General features: G+C 44.1%; 3 protein-coding genes across 8 annotated transcripts in view; 1 reads left to right on the top strand and 2 right to left on the bottom strand.

Annotated features, from left to right (window-relative positions):
- Window positions 1-2,174, bottom strand: part of LOC106743084 (beta-amyloid-like protein) — a 45,696-nt gene extending 43,522 nt beyond the window's left edge. For 2 of the 4 annotated variants that reach the window (XM_014616613.1, XM_014616611.1), the window contains exon 1: window positions 1,629-2,159. In XM_014616613.1, coding sequence (XP_014472099.1) covers window positions 1,629-1,691 — 63 coding nt within the window. In that variant the 5' untranslated portion in view covers window positions 1,692-2,159. Of the gene's footprint in view, window positions 1-1,628 lie in introns of all 4 variants that reach the window. The other 2 variants (XM_014616610.1, XM_014616612.1) reach the window with 2 other exon arrangements.
- Window positions 2,175-4,712: 2,538 nt separating this feature from the next.
- LOC106743076 (protein MCM10 homolog) lies at window positions 4,713-9,676 on the top strand. Of its 2 annotated transcripts, none has more exons than XM_014616592.1 (2): window positions 4,713-4,940; window positions 5,434-9,676. In XM_014616592.1, the coding sequence occupies exon 2, from the start codon at window positions 5,444-5,446 to the stop codon at window positions 7,697-7,699; it is 2,256 nt and encodes a 751-aa protein (XP_014472078.1). In that variant the 5' UTR covers window positions 4,713-4,940; window positions 5,434-5,443; the 3' UTR covers window positions 7,700-9,676. The 2 variants fall into 2 exon arrangements, with proteins under 2 accessions (XP_014472078.1, XP_014472077.1); XM_014616591.1 differs by having other exon boundaries at window positions 4,713-4,945.
- Window positions 9,646-20,762, bottom strand: LOC106743077 (eukaryotic peptide chain release factor subunit 1). Of its 2 annotated transcripts, XM_014616594.1 has the most exons (11): window positions 20,471-20,761; window positions 19,826-20,223; window positions 19,297-19,472; window positions 18,517-18,644; window positions 18,287-18,437; window positions 17,973-18,163; window positions 17,664-17,793; window positions 17,346-17,566; window positions 17,108-17,255; window positions 16,481-16,591; window positions 12,544-12,629 (listed from the first exon to the last, which is right to left on the bottom strand). In XM_014616594.1, exons 2-10 carry the CDS (start codon window positions 19,909-19,911, stop codon window positions 16,512-16,514), a joined length of 1,311 nt encoding a protein of 436 aa, XP_014472080.1. In that variant the 5' UTR covers window positions 19,912-20,223; window positions 20,471-20,761; the 3' UTR covers window positions 12,544-12,629; window positions 16,481-16,511. The 2 variants fall into 2 exon arrangements, with proteins under 2 accessions (XP_014472079.1, XP_014472080.1); XM_014616593.1 differs by lacking the exon at window positions 16,481-16,591 and having other exon boundaries at window positions 9,646-12,629; window positions 20,471-20,762.
- Between the last annotated feature and the right edge of the window lie 483 nt (window positions 20,763-21,245).

Below are 21,245 nucleotides of genomic sequence, written 5' to 3'. Positions count from 1 at the left end.
GAGAAGTGGAAACCGGCGCGGTTGAATAAGCGTTTAATATAGCGATTACTAAATGAACAAACCTGAGACGATGACACAGACCGTGTGTCTATATAAGGAAGTTATTTAGTGGATACGGAAGACACACACACACACACACACCTCTCCGACGATACGGCGGCGGCCCTAATGAGGTGAGCTAATATCGCTAATATCATCATCGGAATGCCCGTCACTCGGAGTTACGTGGGGTGTGACGGGGCCTGAATTCACATGAGCTGCCGCGGAAGAAGCCAAATTCGTCGTCGTCGGGGCAGCATGACGTAAGGAATTCCGGTATATTTCTTTTAGTCGAACCGACATACTCGCCGGTCGCTGATGTAATCTCTCGGGTGTCCACGCACGATGTCGACGATCGCGACCAAATCGATGGGCGCGGATCATTTTCGAATTACGACGCCGACGATCGGTTAATGCGGCAACGATACAGTCGGATATGTAAATCGAACCGTCGGGGTCCTTTATGGAGTGTTTTGCCGTACGCTCTCAAAATTGCATTACCGCGGGACGGATTATTAATTATTGTGCGCGGAATATCAGGAGAATAATGGAGCGGCAATGACAGAGAGAGACGCGCATTATTACGACCTCGGTGTGGTTGCGTTACAGAATTGCGGGCCGCGTAATTCGCCGGAGTCGGGCAGGCGGCGAGCGAAGCGAGCGTCGCTTCCAAGTAAAAACGGGGAATGTCATGCGGCGGAGCGTCAAATCGATCGAGGATTACTCGAACCGTCTCTCTCTCTCTTTACACACGACCCACGGTTTCTCACCACCCACCGCCGATGCCCACACGCGAGCATCGCGGGCAGTGGTAAAATTTGCATCGGCCGATCGGAAGGAAGCCTCCGCGCGCGCGAATCTCCTCGTTCGGCGCCATCGATAGAGACCCAGTTTCATAAAATTACAAAACTCACGCTGGCGGATGATAGATGGAGGATAAATTACTCCTGCTAGGATCCTCTCTCTTTCTCTCTCTCGCCGACGCGCCAAAGGCTCGACGTTAACACGCGAATTCGCGCGCGATCGATCACTTTCCTCGCCGATCGCGTCCGCGCTGTCTCCCGATCTGGAGAGTCCTCGGGAAACACAGCCGTGACTCTGCGACGTTATAAATCGCTTGGACGTTACCACGAAACACGATCGTACCGCGATTCGCTCCGAGAATGGACACGGCCAAGACGCCGAGGAGCGAAGGGAATCGTGATTCTTGCATCGTCCGGCGTTACGAGAGAGCTTCGCGATTTCGCGAGGCCGGAGAAATCGCTGTCCGTCGCGATGCGTACACGGCATCGCGGTCATTGATCGGAGCATTTGACAGCCGCCATGGCCGGAATCGCTACCGGCGCGTAATTTCGGGCCGGTGGAGAAAAAAGCGGAGTTCTCTCTCGCGGCACACACTACATCGATCGCCGCAGCGCGTCTTGCTGCGCCTGACATTTGCCTGGCTCAAGGGTGAAAGCGCCGCGCGCGAGAGCTCCTCGCCGCCGCTCGCACGTTCGAACACGGCCGCCTCACGGTGTCGGGATTAAGCGACGAGAGAGCGAGAGGGGAAGAAAGAGGACAAAGACGATAAGAAGAGAATTTCTTACCTGGACGCGGCAGACGGTCGATAGGACGCCGAGCAATGCGGCCAGCGCCAGCATCCCCTTCATCTCCTTCCTCTTCCCGGCCCACCTACGGGGATCCCACGTCCTCTCGCTCTCCTCGGCGGCTCGATGAGTGTTTCGCTCTCACGAAGCGAAGTCCTTCGCGAATTCTCCGCGAATCCTGCGGACCCCTTTCCTCCTCCGTGTATGTGCGTGTCTCTCTCTTTCTCTCTCTGTCCCTCTCAGTCTACCTGTCTGTGTATGTCTCTCTCTCTCTCCCGTTTTCTCCTCGGACGCTCCTCTTTTCTATCCGACGAAAAAGAAGAAGAATAGAAGGGAGCGCGGTTATACCGTCGTATCGAACGCGCTATATCAACGACTCCGCGGTATTGCGGGATTCGACGGCCCCGATTCGTTGTCGTCGCGCTACTGCGATTTTACCTGGCGCACAATTCACCCGCCGTATATACCACCGAGAGCGCAGCGAACTACTGCCTGCCTGCCGCACGCCGCCGTTGTCGTCGTCGCCGCCACCGCCGCCGCCGCTGGGTGGGTCGCTCCGGCGAGCGAGCAAGATGGAGGCGCATGCCGGCGCATGCGCGGCGCGGCCAGTCGATAACGTGGCGGGAACGCTGCGCGTTCAAACGACACGAGCGCGCGCGGCGATGATTCGAGCGGCGCGCGATTTTCCGGGAATGGATCGCCTGGATTATTAACACGTCGGACAGCGCGAGAAACTCGACAAAGACCTTCGAAGCGGCTCCACCGAGACCGCCGAGTTCGCGGTTACTACAAAAAACGTGAGTTTATTGACAAATATGCGCGCGTAACGGCGGGTCCGGCTCGCTCGCTCGCTCGCTCGAATGTGTTTATATTTACGGATCAATAAATTCCTTAAGAACGTATATGCACGGGATATAATCACGAAAGGTGCAACTCGGTGGAACACGCGTAATCAAATGATATAGGATTGCAGCGGCTCTTGTTAACATCGTTATCGTTTTTCAATGATAAACGTCGGTGTCTTTGATTGAGGAATTCAATTTCGAGGAGGGACGTGTTTGTTTGTTTGTGCGTGTATGCGTGTGTATGTGTGTATTTTGCGAGGGAATATGAATGTATTAATTATATATAATTGTATTTTTCAATTTTCACCTTTCTCTCGTATCCCGATGAAAAAATATCTCTGTGTGAGTTTCATATTTTTTTCACCGCGCTATTGAAAACACCGAAAATTGATATCGGGAAAACCGAACGTGGTGAATCCACAGAATCGATTGTAAATTTTATCCTGCAAATTCCGATTCATATGTCGATATTCTTCCATCTGGTTTAAACTCCTTGACATTCGCTCATTACGATGACGCAATACGCCGTTCAATGAATTATTCGACGTTCCAGGCTCGACGGTGCATTTAATAGCGAGCTTATTCGCGGCTTTCAATTATCTGAGTCAGGTAAAGAGCAAGAAAAAACGGAAGGGGCGGCGCTGTTGTTGTTATTATCGCAGAGAGCGGCAGCGTTGTTATTGTCGGCGGATCGACGAAAATCCCCGAGTTCGCCGTTCGTGCGCCCCGAATCAAACGTCCCGAATCAAATTGATCGCTAACTTCGTTCGCCGCACGAAAATTGAAGCGATTCCTCGGAACAACGTTCGGCCAATTGCGCATTGCCGTTACTGTAAAAGTGTACAACGTGACGTTAATCGCTTAAAGACGCGGCCGTAAAACTCGACTCGTTTAATTCCGCAAAATTCGTTCGGGCGATTCCGGCTCGAAGCCGGAGAGGAAACGAGGCGCTGTGCGCTGAGGCATTCCGTTCGTAAAAATTCGAGGTTCCGACTGCTCCGCTAATTAAAGGAGCATCCCCCATCCTTTGTGCCGGCGGACGAAAGACTACCCCCGACGAAAGACAGCCCGACCACTGGGGCGAATCGATGACGGAGCAAGAGAGTTCCTCGCTGCAGTAAATTGATCTTCCGAAGCTACGCGAGAAATCGAAGGCGAGTCGAAAGAAGAAGGAGAGAGACCAGGAGGCGGAACGGAAGGAGAAGAAGCGGAGGATGAGGATGAGAACGGAAGAAGAAGAAGACGCCGAGGATGACGGAGGGTGGCGGAGGTAGAACGGATCAAAGGCGGGGTCGTCGGAGTCGTCGGAGCAGAAGTTGAAATATTTGCATCCATGACAAAATCAACAACCTGTAGATACGAGCCAGGCGCTGCCGCGCTATCATACCGGCAATAACGTAAGAAAGAAATCGCGTTACCGCTCCATGGAGAGAGCATATCCCGCGAACGGAAGGAGTCGCCTCGACGATGTTCGCGTGCAAATATTCCTCTCCCGGGCTGGGATCACGTGTGTGCGCGGCGCATGACGAGGATTCGCTATTCGGAGACGAGTGTTTTGTTCGACACGATGGCCGTTCTTTCGAGCACGGCGGGAAATCCGCGATTCCTGACATACCTCTTCAAATTCCTCCGTATGCCCCCGTCGCGCGCTTGTTATTAACTAATTTGGCCCAACGGAGTTGTCCTTCGAGATTTACATGAGACGAGGGCTGATGAAATGAAGAATGTGACAAAAAGTGGACGCTTCGATGATGTAGATGAGTCGAGTTTTGAGGATGAAAATGGATGATCGTTACGAATCTCCTTTTCTTTTCTTTTTTTTTAGTTTTTGCCGTTGCAACGTTCCCCCTCGTGGTTTCATCACCGAAGATTTTACGTCGGAGGAACGAGGCGTCACCGGAACGCCCGGCATCGGGGAAAAATTGAAATTGCAGAGAAATAAGGGTTGAGATTATCGAATTGCGATTATCGATTACCGATTATCAATCGCCCAATCACAGTGATGCGTTCATTTTTTCAAAAGCATGTATTACAAAATATATAAAACACTCGAAATAATCCTAACATAGAGAATACTAAAATAAACTTTGTCTTTAAAAGATAATTTCAATTAAAATGTCGCTTGCGCGACAGCCAACTCACAAGGTCTGTTCGTTACAGCACCTTCTGCACTTAGTGGAACGAACTTGGAAGAGGAGAGAGAGCAAGGTGTAGAAAGTGCAATGAAGACGAGCCGACGACTCCCCTTCTTCATCTGTTGAAAATTGGCGGGTAAATGCTGCTGCCATACGCTCATCGTATTAATAGTCGTTAATAATTGAATGTATTGTTTGTGAAAAGTACCGGATAATGTACGGTTATCTGTGACTCAGGAACATTTATTCGTAAACGATTCCCATGATATTAGCAAACGATATTTTTATCAAGCAGCACGCATCGTGACGTACAAAAGTAAAAGTTGAACAAGGTTAGGTGAGTTATCTGTCTTAAAAACCATATGATTAATCATGATGACATATATTTAGCAAATTATTTATTCGCGCATTCGTGTCGGTTTCTAAGTCGTAATGATGAACTTAAAAAGAAATTTTGAAGGAAATTTTAATTGATAAGATTTGGTATTAAGCAACTCACAAGCAATTCCAATAATTTATCAGTTGACCAAAATGATTAACTTCATTTGACATTGTTTTGCCATTACATGTGTTTTGCCAGGCATGTAAAAATTTGTATACATAACTCTTCTTTCTACATTATAAGTTACAGTGCTAAAATATACACATATATGTGGAAAATAAATTTTTAACTATTGTCAAAACTGGGGTTAATAAAAAAGCATTTTATATTGTCTCATTATATATATATTTATACGTAGTAATATATGAAATTAGATATTACATAGTCCATACCCAGCCTAAAAAAAACATATTTCTCTAAATCAGATATTTCCTCCTATACAGCACTCTAAAAATGGAGCACGAGGACAGCGATACTGATTTAGATATTTTAAATAATCTTATATCAAATGATACCGAGGACACTGGACAATCTGAACAGCCTGAACAATTTGAACAGCCTAAGCAACAGCCTAAGCAACAGCCTGAACAGCCGAGACCTGAAGCAAGGAAAACTTTAATCGAATTGCTGTTTAATTTTTTAGATTCTACACCTAGTAATATAGACAATGAAGGTAAACCAGCCAATGAAAAGGTCACTTCAAGTGAGATTCATGACGGCAAGCTAGACTCTTCAGATGACGAAGACAGGCGTTACTTCGAGGAACAGAAATATTCTAATTATGGACGTGACTTAAAGCAGCTGTTGAAAAAACATTCCATGCCTGAATCCGAGCAGCCAGTAAAGTTGTCGCAGGACAGTAAGACTTCCATGAAAAGTAACAACAACAATAATAAGACTTTTGACTTCAATAATGCTATAAAGAGCAGTAAAAATAATATCTCAGCAGCAAGGGATGTATACAGTGACCCTTTCTTCGGAATAAGAATCGTTAGTCCGCTCATATCGTCCGCCGAGATGAAAGAGCGCATGGTAGGTAAGATAGCTGTGACAATATCCGGAGTAAAGAGCCACATCATCTCCGAGAATGTGCACAATGACTGGGTAATTGCCGGTGTGCTGATCAGCAAGTCGGACACGAAGACCTCGCAGAAGGGCAGTTCTTACTGCATCTGGAAGATAAGCGATCTGTCCGATGACATGAGGACCGTGACTGTCTTCCTGTTCAGCAACGCGTACAAACAGCTGTGGAAGACCATCACCGGCAGCGTCGTGGGTATCCTCAATCCGAACGTGCTCGAGAGCAAGGACAACATCGACCAGGCGACACTGTCGATCGACAATCCCCAGAGGTTGATGATCCTCGGCCGGTCCAAAGACATGGGCAGGTGCAAGTCGGTGAAGAAAAACGGCGACGCGTGCACGGCGGTAGTGAACACCAGCCGATGCGAGTACTGCGTCTACCACGTGAAGCGGGAGTACAAGAAGTGCTCGCGACGCGCGGACCTGCAGTCGAGCAACACCGGCCATAGCTTCGCCGGAGACACGTTGAAGCGCATGAACAAGCGGCAGAACGAGCGGAAGATCCCTTACAACGGAATGGCGCCGTTCGTGCCGGTGTTGGCGAAACGCAACGAGAAGTTATACGAGAAAGACTGCGCGCGTCTGGAGTTGCTGGCCGGAGCCGTTTCAAGTAATAATCCTGGGAGGACGAAGGACGAGGAGCGGAAACCCGAGGTCGCGGGCGTTAAGAGGAAAGGAGTGGCCGTCGAGCTGACGAGCAAGCAATCCAAACTGGACCACGGACGACTCAACAAGTTGAGAGGCTGGCAGTCTCCGAGGCAGGTAATGATGCAGTCGTCGGCCAACGGGCCGGTTCTGTGCTCCAGCCCTCCGGTGCAAGCGAAGCGATGCAATCCCAGTACACTCAGCGAACCTGAGACCAACCCGATGGACAAGAAAGTCTCTCTGGTCGCTTTGTCTTCAAGCCCGCGACTGGGGACGGGATGTAAACAGGGTATGATCGACTTCTCGGAGCCGATTACCAAGCAACAGGTCCGCAGCGCCAAGATGAACGCGATCAAGTGGGTGCAGAAGTACGGGAAGATCTCGGCGAGGGATCCGAATCAGGTGCGCGCGAGCTCGCAGGAGAAGCTGGAGATGAGCGCGAAGCGCCAGCGGGAGCACGACGGGCGGGCGGAGCGGGACGCGAAGAGGGCGAAGATGAACGACAAGTTCAAGGAGCTGCTGGCGGCCAAGTCCTCGCACACCGACCTGATCGAGAAGTCATACGACGAGGAGAAGGAGAAGTACTTCGACAAGCTGGAGGCGAAGGAGCGGATGGAAGAGAAGATGATGAACACCTTCAAGGTCGGCTGCAAAGCCGTGACGTGTCTGGCGTGCAAATACACGGCGTTCTCGGCGTCGGACATGTGCAAGGAGCAACGGCACCCGTTGCGCGTCGTCGACGCCGTAAAAAGGTTCTTCAAGTGCGCCGACTGCGGCAACAGGACCGTCAGCCTGTACCGCATGCCGGCGCACACCTGCGGTAAGTGCAACGGCTCCAGCTGGGCCAGGGCGGCGATGATGGACGAGAAACGGACTGATATCGCCGGGCCGGCCCTTTCCATACGCGGCGCCGAAGAGAAGTTCCTGGGCTCGGCGGTGAAAGATAGCAATCTCAACCTCCTCGTTCCAGACGAGGACTAGCGTATCCTCCTTCATGTCTCCCCTCTCTCTCTCTCTCTCTCTTTTTCACCGTTAGAAATATTTTTCCATTGTATCGGTGCTTTGTCCCGAGCACTTCGAATGTTGCAGACACGCAGAGATGCATGCGAAGATTTGGAGACTGAGAATTCAAAATTGGATGGGACGCAAACCGCGGTGCCTCTCCACTAGGTCTCGCACACCGATGTGTGCGTGATACATATGTATGGAGTATTTATATATAAAATGTATAAGGACTTAGGTGTGGCGCTGAAATGCGCCACGCAACGTCCGTGTCAAGAGATATCGCATGGAGTATTAATAGAATTGTTTTTAACACTCGTTTGTACATGGTAAATATAGGAGTTCAAGGATAACGGCGCACTGTGAACTCGTGCGAATCGATACTCCGGACTCGAATTGATCGTCCATTGAGATTTTTATAACAGTGAACCTTGTGTGCTAATTGTGCGTGAGATTGATGTACCGAAAGGAGGATTTGGTAATAAATACTAAAATTTGGTGAATATTTGCCGGCCAAATATTTGATCACCGCAAGCAAATAATTTAGTTCCGCGTACTAGATATACAATATATAGAATTACACACACGCAGTATTGTATATACAGTACACGGAACTAAATTATTTGATTGAAGTAATCAAATATTAGGTCGGCAAATATTCATTAATTTTAGCAATATTCATTAGTTTTATTATCAAATTCTCTTTTCGGTATATTCTATGTATTTTACAGAATTATTAGATTAGAATCTACAAATTAGAAATCTACATGTATTTTATAGAATTATTAGATTAGAATCTACAAATCCTTTCGTTTAATATCCTTCTGTTTATTGTCAGTATTACCAGTTTTCTTTTCCCCCTCTCTCTTTCTCTCTTTTTTACTCTGTATGAAATGTACAAATATAAGGAAATCCCAAGAGTTTACTTCTTGCACATTTCCGAAACGAGATACATCGGATTCTCCTTCCCGTCCAAGATTTATACAGCAAGCAGAAACGTTTCTGGTACAACCAGGTATAACAATCGTATAAAAAACACTATGTCATCCTCCATTTCAACTGCGTTCTTCGCTAAATCACATTCGTTTGAGGTTCACGTTTAGGCTGAGGGGAGTCACTGTCTTCCTTGTGTATTTGTATTCGTGCTTCGACAGGGCGTTGTTATATATATGAAGTGCTTTTCTCATCACGAGTAAAACTGTTCCTCTTCCTACTCACGAACGGGACACGAATTGTCTGAAGGTAGATGTCGGTAAAGTTTCCAAACATGAAGAACATGAACTGTGATTGGGGTCCGGAAGCATCGCGTTGACATAAATCACCGCGGGCCGACGTTGAAAAGCACGATAATACGCAATATACGTGATAAAATAGAACCCCGGATTAATCGATCATGTGATCACGTGAGATGATTCTCCCGTGAGGTGTGTTATGCCAGTGTAACAGTTCCGGACTCTAATAACCATCTTGTTTGTATGAGAAACATAGATTGTATTTTTTCACTCATGTAATGTTTAATATCCTATGGTTGTCCAGTTCTATTCGGCATTTTTTAATATTACGATGACACGTTACTCTTCCTTGTATATAAAACTTCGAGTAAAATATGCGTGAGAAAAGGAAGATTAGAAATAATGCCAGCCTGTAACGAACGCTCGAATGTGATTTCTTCTTACGAATATGACTGTCGTTAGCGAATTTCGTAGCCCTTTTAACACGCCATACACCGATTATACCGATTTTTAATAGCTCTCGCGCGCAATCTTACGTAATTTTCTCACGTAATTTTCATTTATCAACGAACGAATTCAAACATCACTAAATGACAAAACGACACGAAATATGTGTATACATATACACACACGCACAATTCACCTAATTATTATAATTATATACATGTATAAACGTAGTAAAAACTGGGGAGGCGCTTTAAAAAAAAAAAAAAAGAAAAATGTTGATCTCTGCATGCGGTGTTTCATACAGGTTGATGCGAGTTATACGCGCGTATGGAATGTTTCCTTTTGTAACATTATTTCTCAATCTCCCTCTTTGTCACCTGACAGAGCATAGATCTCACAGGAAATGAGCAGCGACACTACCCGACAATTTCTTTTCCAATCGTTTTCAGTTATGATCCATACCAAGTATACTCGTAATCCACTGAAGAACAGATTTCTTTAGAACAGCCTACAGACACATGGTCGTGCTGGCGTACACGCATGAGAACGCGAAGCGTTTCTAATAAAATTATACGCTCCGAGGCTCGTGTCAATGGTCGTCATTTGAAACCGGTCTCTCACGTGAGACATACTCGAATCTGATTTCAGGAGTTAGGTCCAAGTTTCTCGCTCGAGATACATTATTAACCCTTTTTTTTTTTCATAGATACGTTACACACACGTGATGGGATACATGTGTAATGTATGATAGCACATTTGCAGTGTAATAATGTAGCATATTGCGATTTAAATGACAAATTCACATCTAACTCCGAAGATTCAAATCTGGGTGTCTCGCGCGAAGCAAATGTTAAAATTAACGGCTGTTAATACGAGCCTGAGAAATCGATCCGAACGGATACAACGGTTACAACAAACGGACATCTGAGCATCATCGTCGTCATATGTGAAACCTAATGAAGGTTCAAGGAAACAACCGGTCTCGATCGAAGGACACACTTTTTAGTGGCAAAATACGTATGGAAGTAAAATAATCAATGACGAATATGTTGTTATAGCAGATTATACAACTATGCTTATAGAGATCATAGGCAAGCCATAATCTAAGTACGTCATCGATTCGATTAAAGCAACTCGCGTGGACGACATTTCCGTGTACCCTTACTTTAAGACAAAGATTACAAGGCTTCTCCTACTCTCTCTCTCTCTCTCTCTCTTTCTCCTTTTCACTCACGTTCTCTTCCTCTCATTCTTTTTATCTTTCTTTTCTCACACACGCTCTCCCTCTCTTTCACTCATAGATATTCATCGAGTTCTTAATGCACTATCCTGCATACTTAAATCAATGTTCCACTAAGCAGAAACGTAGTCGCACCGATGTGTAGAAATAAATAACTATCTAGAGACTCCTAGTGAGATGTTTACATATAAAAATTTGAAGAAACGTTAAGCCGGCAATTAACATCTCGATATCTTGAGAGACAATACACAAATACAATACTTCGAGCCATCACGTTCTGGAATTCGTTGTGTACATACCACAAGTCAGATTTCTCGCTTTCCACCTCCTCCCTCCCTTTCTCACTCGCTCTCTCTTTCGCTTTCTCTCCCCCCCCCTCTCTTTTTCGAACGTTCCACTTTGATGAAGTTCTCTTGTGCGCTTGTTTTTGTCTCTGCAAGGTGTACACCAGAATAATATCGCATAATTAATCACGTAAATACATCATCGATCAATAATACACTGTTCTTCTTACTTTTTTCTTTTCCTTTTCGACAAGAGAATCTCATAGCATTCGCGAAAATCTTCGTCTCTCTGTACAGCATACGTTCTTTCGTTAAAGAATACTTCACCAAAATTGCACGTTGCACTCTTTCCACATTTATACATACATAGCGTCGTTTATTACAAAGGCATCCGTACGAACAAGCAAGTTAAATTAACAATTGTTAAAATAATTTCGTAATATCTCTTTCACGATAACTGTCGTTTAAATATCGCGGGGAATATCTTTTTCTTCTTCACTGTGTGTATTTATGTGTGTATGTATGTGTGTGTGTGTATATATGTATATGTGTCTAAGGTGCACCACTATTATAACAATGGAAAAAGTTACCTCTCGATACATCTCTTTGTTCTCCTTTTCTTACGAAGCGCCTCTTTATGTACAGTTGTGTGAATGTACAAAATCTAAGAGCCGAGAGCCAGCAAACGGAGCAACGTGGGATCGCGTGGAAATCGTATGACTCTACATTTACAAGTATATGTATCACTGCATAAGACGGAAATACTTCATTTACTCCGTGGATCGTCGGCGACGACGATCTCAACTTATGTCCTAAGGCAACTGCGCCGCTTTTAAAAATTGACATCTATTTACAGAACGCTCTCCGTTTATTAATATGTCCGCGTGAATTTTGCAAACCGGTGTCAGAATGCACGATACAAATGCAATTGTATGTTCATAATAATCAGTTTATTACAGCTCTTTTTTTCATGATTGTATCTGAACAAAAATAACGCTACATCCGCTCTTGTAGTTTAAATACTCATTCCTCATAAAATCTATGGTAAAGAGATGACAGACACATCAATTTAATATAAAATTACGATCAAACCACGTACATACACTGTACAATCTTTTCTTCTTCTTTTCTTTGTATTCGGCACTGTAGAGCGCGTGTGTAGGTTGCTTTTAAACGAATCCGCGTGAACAATTGAGGATCATAAATCGTAATAGAAGGGTGGTAAAATGTTAGATGAGAGTAGGCAGGTATCAAGCTGGCTTAATTAAGTGTCACAGTCTTCGAGTTGCCCTTTATTTCTCTGTTTCTTTTTGTTTGTTTGTTTTTGTTTATTTCTTTTTCCCTTAGATACGGCCGTGCTGAGCCGCGATATGCTCCCGCCGTATGCTGTGCTCCACTCTTTCACGTAAACGATCTGCATGATGCTCGGTAAATTCTAGATAATGATTTCGTGACGATATCGTACGTTGTTGTTATTGTTGTTGTTGCTGCATCGTATGGTGAATTTTTCGAAACGTGCCGGTCTATGCTTCTCTCTTTGCATTAAGAGAGAACATACACACCGCATGCCCGGGTGTTTTTTCCTCGAAGATAAGAGAACCAAGTGTCGGTTGTGTCATGGACTTAGTAGTCGTCCAAATCAAAGCTATCGATTTCGGTATCTTCCAGCTGCATACTTTGAAAGTCCACTTTGTACCGCAAGATACCTGAAAAGTACATAGTTGGAAATGCGTGTTGGAAATATGCGTCAACCGTTATTATAACTTAAAAGACCTCCCACGATCGAGTCTTTTTCGAGAACTCATTACCAAATTGACGGTTAAAAACCAATTGTAAGTAAGGAAAAACAGTGTGCTTTGAGAAATGGCGTAAGCAAGTATATGTAAAATTATAAATCAGTAAAAAAACGCACAGTTTACGTCAGTGGAGCGTCGTGTTTATGGCATATTGATTCATTAAGTCGCGTCAAATTAAGTCGAATTGAAATTCTACGACAGTGCTTTTCTAAACGCGAGATGCATGTTTTATAGTTTGGGGAAATTGCGACAATGAGACACAAGCGTTTTATACACGTGTAAATATATAAATGTATAAACATATGTATATATGCGAAACTTAAGTAAAGCGTGTATTAATAAAAATACTATTTACGACTTTTAGAGAAAACACTGTCCAAAATATACCACTGCAATTAGTCGAAAATTTGACCGTTAAATGAAAAGTACATCGCTGTGATATGAAGATGAGATACGAATCAATACTATTTGTAAATTTATATTATATGAACGTTATATGTAGCAGTTGAGACGGGCGCGTAATGAGAAAAGTAAATATATATAATACGAGTTTGTGTACATTTATTAATAAATTAATTATTAATAAATTACGAATAAATCGATGTTTAAATAAATATTGATGAGAGCGATGCGAAACGATGATTATGTGCACTTTAAAGTTATCATAATCGTACGGTATTAAAAAGACCCATGAAAAAATATACGTGTGTATAAAGAAAACGAAAACACGCCAAATCTAACATTGTGATCTACGATTGTAACGTCGGTTAGAGTAATATATCGTTTTTTTATCTTTGTTGTATAATTATCTGAGTAAAAAAAGCAAGTACTATACCTTTCCCAATATGCGAGCTAATAGAAATAAGGATGCCGATTAGTATATTTGAAGAGTATCCAAAAACATTTTTAACTATTTTAAGCAACTGCTATGTACGAAAGCGAAAGATACTTGTAAATGTAATAATTATACTCGATATTCGTGTTCATTATCATAGATATTTCCATTGTATATATATTTTTTGGAAATATATACCAAGATTTTCCACATCTATTATCTAATTGTAGAATAACCTGTATTATCTGTGATAATGAACTCAATCTTCTCATTATCACGTCACTTATTGTTTAACATGCAGTGTAATTATTTAACATGACGTGTAATCGATCGCACTTATTGGATTGTCCTTTTCTATTTTAGACTGTATAAGCATGAGTAAAGCGTAGAGATCGGAAAGAATGTTGGAAGCATGTTACAATGCTGCAATATCATCTCGATGCAGCGTGTGACTGATTTGCTCTGTAACAATGTAACAACGCTAAAAATTTCTGTGTCGGGTATATTTGTATATTCTCTAATTGCTTTTTCGAGTCACGGTAGAATAATTTTGTGAATAATGAAAATGGCAATATCTCAAGAATTCGAAGTATAACCTTGACGTAACGAAATTAGCAGTAAAAGTAATCGACTGTAAACTGCAGCTTACGGTTACCTACGGTTTAGGAATTTTTTACAAGTTTCACTTGCCATATTTTTTATATTGAGAATAAATTATTTCCAGAAATGTGGGCTGCGTATTGTTGACAAAATTAGTGATTTTTCCTACAGAGTGGTGCATTAGACTGACGTTAAACCCGAATTGTCAAACTCGCCGTTGAAACTTCGTTGAGAAACAGCACATACACTAAAATACTTCATGACATTGAGAAAAAGACTATATAATAAGTTGAGAAAGATTATGTAATAAGAAAGATTATATAATTGACACATTGAGAGAAAGACTATATAAGTATATACACATGCATTTATTATTATATAATATCAGACCTACCAATGCGTATATTCATATACATCTACAGCGTAATCATAATACAAAATTAAATTCCGACAATGTGTTCGGATAACGTGTGCGCAATATATATAAAACGGCATAAATTAAGAAAATAATATCGAAGTTACGTCAGATGTGCAGCACAGAGCTCTACTTGCCAACGAGGACAGATTGTAAAAATATCGCAGAGAATGCCATGCAAACCCAAAAGTAATGAATTTATACGTAGTTGCATAATAAAAAGAAAAAGAAGTAGTGGTTCTGTGGTCTTGAAAATCAGATATATATATACGCACACTCTTTGCGCGGTTTCCATTCAGCAAAACTCTCGTGTAATTCGTATACTCAGCGAACGGCAATGTACTGGCTCGAGAATTTTATATCGGATAGAGTGCGCGTGCCCATATATGCGTGTGTGTTGTGTAAAAGTGTCGTAAGTATTAAAAAGGAGGAGTTTTGTTTATAGCGAGGTAAATATATCGATGTCATCTGCAAGACGAGGCAAACACTTTCGTTTAAGGTGCAAAAGTTTGAGTAGTTATATATATTTTTAGTGGTGATAAGGAAACTCGTCGTCACTGTGTTGGCTAGAAGCTCACATTGACATTTAGAAGCGTTATCAATTAGTTTATTTATAAAACATTCCTGTGTGTACGCGGCTTCGGTCGGCTCCGTAATAGGCTCTCGTATACGTTAACACGATATTGTTATCGTACCGAGGACCGAGAAGAATGCGGTGTGTTAAGATACGATTAGATGTGTGTGTGTGTGTGTGTGTGTGTACGCGTATGTGTGGCTCTGTGTATATCTGAATATATCTGGCGGTACACTAATTTTTCCATTGAATCAACCACTGTGTGTGTTTTGCGTCTACGTTCTCCGATTACGAGAAAACCAAGAGTGTACAGATCTAATGACACAGCGTGTAAAAAAAGTAGGAAAACTGGAAGATTTCAACTCACCCCGCATATATATATAAACACAGAGTAATCCATGTATCTCATGTATATATATGTACAAGATTTTCTTTATTTTTTTTTCTTTTTTTTCTCATTTTTTTTTACCACCAAGAAAGAAAAGAAAGACAGCGAAGAGATTCTCAGGCTCTTTTTATTCGTGAAAATAATTATACCTTGAGAGAGACACGAACTAAAAACGTCTATTACCACATTCAAACTTATTTTAAGAGACACATATGCATATGTATACTACAGATCTGCACAGAAGAACCAAACTGTACTATTTAGTGAGAAACCCAATGGAAGAAACTTGTGATACTCTTGGACAAATTTATCGTCATACATTTAGATCGATTGAAAAGGAAAAAAAATGCCTTACACTAACACTAATATATGATCGTTTTACAGAATATCGACGCGCGCACGTTTCAGAAAATCTTACATTTAATACTCGCGATATTATGCGGTTAATTGAAAAACTCTGTGCAACGATTTGTTATTGGTGAAATGCGGTATTTACATTCTAGAGAGAGAAAAGGGATAAATAATGAGCACTTGCTCGCGCTTCAAGCGAGATTACACAAGTGAGAGATAAAAAAGGATCTTGAAAAGGCATTTAGCTAATCGAAAGCTCTTGAGATCTCGAAGTAGACCAATAGACATACCGTTGACAACGCATTTACGAATTTCATTAAGTCGCATTATGCTCTTTTATCAATGTGTTACAATGCAGCGAATGAAGTTACGACATGAACGGTAACGGGAAGAGAGAGAGAGAGAGAGAGATAAATAGATAGATAGATAGATAGATAGATAGATAGATAGATAGATAGATAGATAGAGAGAGAGAGAGAGAGAGAGAGAGAGAGAGAGAGAGAGAAACGTGGGTGATAAATTTGTCCAGCTTCACAAATAATACGCTCTATGATACACGAGATGTAAGTGAACGCACGCAAGACAGAGAAAGAGCTACCTGGTCGACTCTGAGTAATTCACGGATGAAATTAGTAATCATCGAGGTCAACATCATCAAGAGGCTCATCAGCCTGCAGTGACTGGAAATCAACTTTGTAGCGGAGGATTCCTATGCACCAACATATACTCCACGGTTAATATCAGTTCGATTGGGAGGGTCCGCTCGCCGTGTATATTATTCTTCGCCCGTTTATAGAGACACAACGATTAATTCTCTCATGATCAACGGAGGGAGCGTCCGTGAAAAAAGGTGACTTTCGTATATCGTAACTGCTCAACTTTTTTTTCTTTGTACGCGCGGAATATGCAAATTGTGCGTTACGTATATATCGCACTGTATAATATTCGCGCGTCTAATCTATACTTATGGAACTCATGGAATTTGCGTGACATACTTATAAATAGAGAGGCTTTGATCTTTTGTTTTCACATTCTCTCTTTACTTTTTTCCGTATCGGTTAAACGTCTCTCCCGTTTGCTCACTTATTAGGTGCTTTACTTATTTTAGCTATTTAACATGTAATGTTTATACATATATATTCAATGATAGACAGAGAGAAAGAGAATAGAATTTGCCTTGTGAGACTATAAGCGGTGATAATAAACGTGTACAAGAAGGGCTCACCTCCGATACCGCCGAAACCTCTGACAAATTGGGATCCTTCCTGAGACTTGTCTGTGATAATTTCCAAGGTAGCACCGAAGCTCTTGTAGTTGTTCGCGAGCCACTCGAGCAGTGGTTGACACTCCACAAGCTCCAACTCTACCCCGCTCTGTCGAGAAAGAAACGAGAAGATACAAAGTCTCGCTTCGGATCAAGGAGAACAAGATCTTACATAAGACCCTTCCGTCCCGACGCTCACCTCTTTATCCGTAAAGTGAGTTTTATCCTTTTCCTGTTCTGGCGTTAGATGTAACACTTTTTCTTCCGCGTTTGTATGATTTTTCAAGACGTATCGTTGAATATCTAAGTTCTCCCAACAGATAAGCGTTTCGACACTACCTAATTCCAACGCTCTTAACGTGTCTTCAACGCCGAAGCAATACTTGCCGGTATCTTGAGAAATTTCATCAAAGTAACGACCTAATCGAGAGAGAGAGAAAGAGAGAGAGAGAGAAAAAAATCGTTTCGTAAAGCACCAACATTGCGCCACAAACAACGCACGGGAACATCTATTTACCGATCAGTTTCTTTTCTTGGATGAACTTTACGTTCTGCAAGGATTCGGCCGCTAACTCGATGGCTTGATTGAAGCCATTTTCCCCACCATACGATACATCCACCAGTTTAATGACCTTGGCTTGCAATCTCTGAAAAAAGAATTACACGTTGTCCTTTACAAAAACTGCTATCGATTTTGCGCATAGAGGAGTATACATCCACTGGAAAATATTCGATTGGTCAATTCAGAGTACATTCAAAGAATAACGGAGAAAAGAATGAGTCAATATAAGAAAGGAGAATTGCTAGAAAAAGAGATCTCGCTCACCGGATCAAACATATCGGATTGACTAAGTTCCGTTTTGAAATCGGCGCTACCTGCCAATATTAAACCAGCGATATTTGGCTTGTCGTTAGTGATGTATAATTGGGTAGCTACTTCCGCGACTTTTCGAACGTAGTTATGCCGTTTCTCCATCCGTAATCGGGCGAAACGGAGAGCAGATTGACCGCCTCTACCTGAAATCGATACCTTTTTTCATAGCACACTCGACCTACACGCGTGACCTATGCGTGTGAAAACTGCGGCAGAAACGAACTTTAGCTTTTCCCGTAAACAGTTTTCCGATGTGTGTCACGTACCATGTTTCTTGGGGAGATCCACGGTGAATTTGTGCAAGACCTCACGTGTGTTGCCTTGTAGCGTGCCGAACAGTGCGCCATTACCATCCATAACAATAAAACCAAATTTGTTATCGTCGGCAAGTAACGCTGTGAGCGCCTCCGTGTGAAACTGTAAAGTTGCGCAGCTAGTATAAAAATTGCGCTCGACGCGATAAGGCCGTTTGCAAATTAGCAAGCTCTAAACGCACCTTATTATCACAAAGATATAAAGAAGTGTTGATAGGCTTGAAAGGTTCAAAATCGATGTTGACTTTCTTCTCCTTCCCTTCCTCCGTAACGATAGTTCCGCAATAAATTACCAGGCCATTTGGAGGCACTGAAATATGTTAATGTAGAAATTAACTCATGCGACGCGTCAGGAAATAACAGCCGTGATAAGCAACACACACTTAAATATGTATAAAGATATTTCCTACACACTGGAAAATATTCAAGATAAACGAACAGAAATATTCATAAGTTAGCCAGATAAGATAAGGGCGTATTAGAAGAATAGATAAGGGCGCCGATAACACCGATAAGGGCACATAACTGTTCCCTAGAGTTGGAACGTGAGAATTTCAAATATTTCAAATATTTTCAAATTAGAAAATTTTTCTCCCCGCGAGTTTTCACGCTGGAGGTGAAAATTCGTGATTCTTTGGGGATCGATCTTGAGTCTTCTCCTCTAGCGTGAACGCGTGAAAAGAAATAAATTTTTTAGTTCTAAGATATTTGAAATTTTCACATTTCCGTCCTAAGGAGAAGTCACACGATCGGCCATACTAAGATGAATAGAAAACAAATAGATCGGATAAACATAACATTAAGACGACGAACAGAATAGAACACGATAAAGAGGGTAAACAAATAGACGAATTTTTGTATCTCCGTTCGTACTAAAAACAGAAAGAAGTAACAGCTGTGTTAACTCTGCTGAAAAAATAAATAAGTTGAGAAAATGAAAGGAAAGAAAAATAGGCGGTTACCTTTAGTATATAGCTTTAGCCTATGCTGTACTGATGTGATTGCACCCAAGACAGATAATCTATTTACACGAGACTTAATGTTCGACGCAGTACCAAACTCATCCGCCAGCATCTTGCTCACTCTCGATATTTGGTCCTTTGGAGGTATGATTAACGAAATCATGCTCGTGCCATTCCTGCAAAGACAAGAACACCTAGAGACCCCGTCGGAGAAGCTCCCTCCCACTCCCAAGTGGGATGTTTCGTCGCGCGCACTGTCAAGACAGTTCCGCTTATATAAGCTGTCGAGACCCGCATGGCTCGTCTACCGCACAAATTCGCGACCATAGGCTGTGGTGGCACAGCGATGCACATGTTAATCGAGTGTTGCGGGAACGAACGGTCAGTGAGTGAAACAGAGGACTCTGTGCATCGCGACGCGCGACGGGGGGAGCGAGCACATGCTCGACGAAGCCATATGTCAGGGCGATCGGCGCGAGGTAACAGCTGATGGCGCGCGGCACGACGACGTCGGCGCCGACCTACTTACCCCCTGGCCATCTCGAGGCTCTTTATGAGCTTCTTGATCTTCCAGATCTCGACGTTGCGGTCGGCGGAGGTCTCCTCGTTCGACATCGCTGGTGCGCGTGGGGACGCGTGGTCGCGGTGTTATATAGTCGGTGCTCGGCTGAGGAGATTTATCGCTGTTGCGCGCGCTCTCTCTCTCTCTCTCTCTCTCGTCCGGAGGGGGGAGGCCGACGACGGTGACGAAGAAGTCTGGCACGTAGGTAGGATGGCCTCGTACGTCGACGTCGGCTGCCGGGCTGTACGAATTCCTCTCTTACTATCTCGATCTTTCTCACTCTCTCTCTCTCTCTCTCTTTGTTTCTTTCTCTCTCTCTGCGTGTCTCTCTTTCTCTCTCTCTCTCTCTCTCTTTTTCTCTGTCTCTGTGTGTGTGAAAACGCTCGGGATTAACGATACGTCGCGGTCATACCGCACCGATCCAGTTCGCACCGGATTATGTCAGCGGAAGAACGTGGTCGACATAGCGGGTCGTCCGAGGGCGGTCGCCCGCCCGTTCTCTCTCGCCCGATGTCGCACGGCGCGCGCGGGCATTAAAAACGCTGGAGCCGCACGCGCCGTGCGGCCACCTCTCCGGCTCTCTCTTTATCGCAGGCTCTCTCGCACACTCACTTTCGGTGATGATGATCGTTACGGTGCGGTCGGTGCGCCGATGCGGGGACGACGGCGGCGGCCACGACGGCTACACGGGGACGGCCACGGCGAGGTGGACGAGGATGACCACGCTGGTGGCGGGGAGCCCTTTCAACGGTGACGCTCGTGACACAGCGGGTACCACGCGGCTGTAAGCCTCGGAATGCACACGTCGGCCATGCGATGGCACAGCGAAACGTCAGTACCACGGTGGACGTACCGCACGGTACAAAACGGGAAGCAAAAAGACCTCGAGGCCGCCCAGTCGCGCACACGAGCGCACACGGTCGCGGGTCGCGTTCACATTGGCTGGCGTGCGCCATGCGCGCTTCCGGCCGCGCGCGCATGAGCCGCGACGCGCTCCCGTCTTGTCACTAGACCACGACCTGATTCCCCGGCACGAGCCGACGCCAGCCAAGGAGGGTTCCGCGCGACTTTACGATCGAGCGGACACGCGATCGTGCTCGATCGTTTCCGGGAAACCTTCGTTGGGAGCGTGGAAATTCGGATTTGAAAGTTCGAGCGCGAAAGTTCGGATTATTGCCGGCAGAGGCGCGGCGGAGCCGTCGCGCGGATGGAAACCAATCTGGTCGAGTCTGAGGTTCTCGGCTTGTCGCCGATTCGTCCATTTCGGAGTCCGATCGAGGTGGCGTGATCAAGAATTTATGTGAATCTTCCAGTGAACCTTACGCCCGGTACTCACGGATTGTGATTCGCGTTTACAGCGTTGAAAACGGTCAGTGAAGTCGTTCTA

The sequence above is a fragment of the Dinoponera quadriceps genome, unplaced genomic scaffold (assembly GCF_001313825.1).
Source record: "Dinoponera quadriceps isolate SergipeBrazil2010 unplaced genomic scaffold, ASM131382v1 scaffold823, whole genome shotgun sequence".
Lineage (NCBI taxonomy): Eukaryota > Metazoa > Arthropoda > Insecta > Hymenoptera > Formicidae > Dinoponera > Dinoponera quadriceps.
The sequence above is the reverse complement of the archived record's forward strand: the minus strand, read 5'-3'. Positions and strand labels throughout refer to the sequence as shown.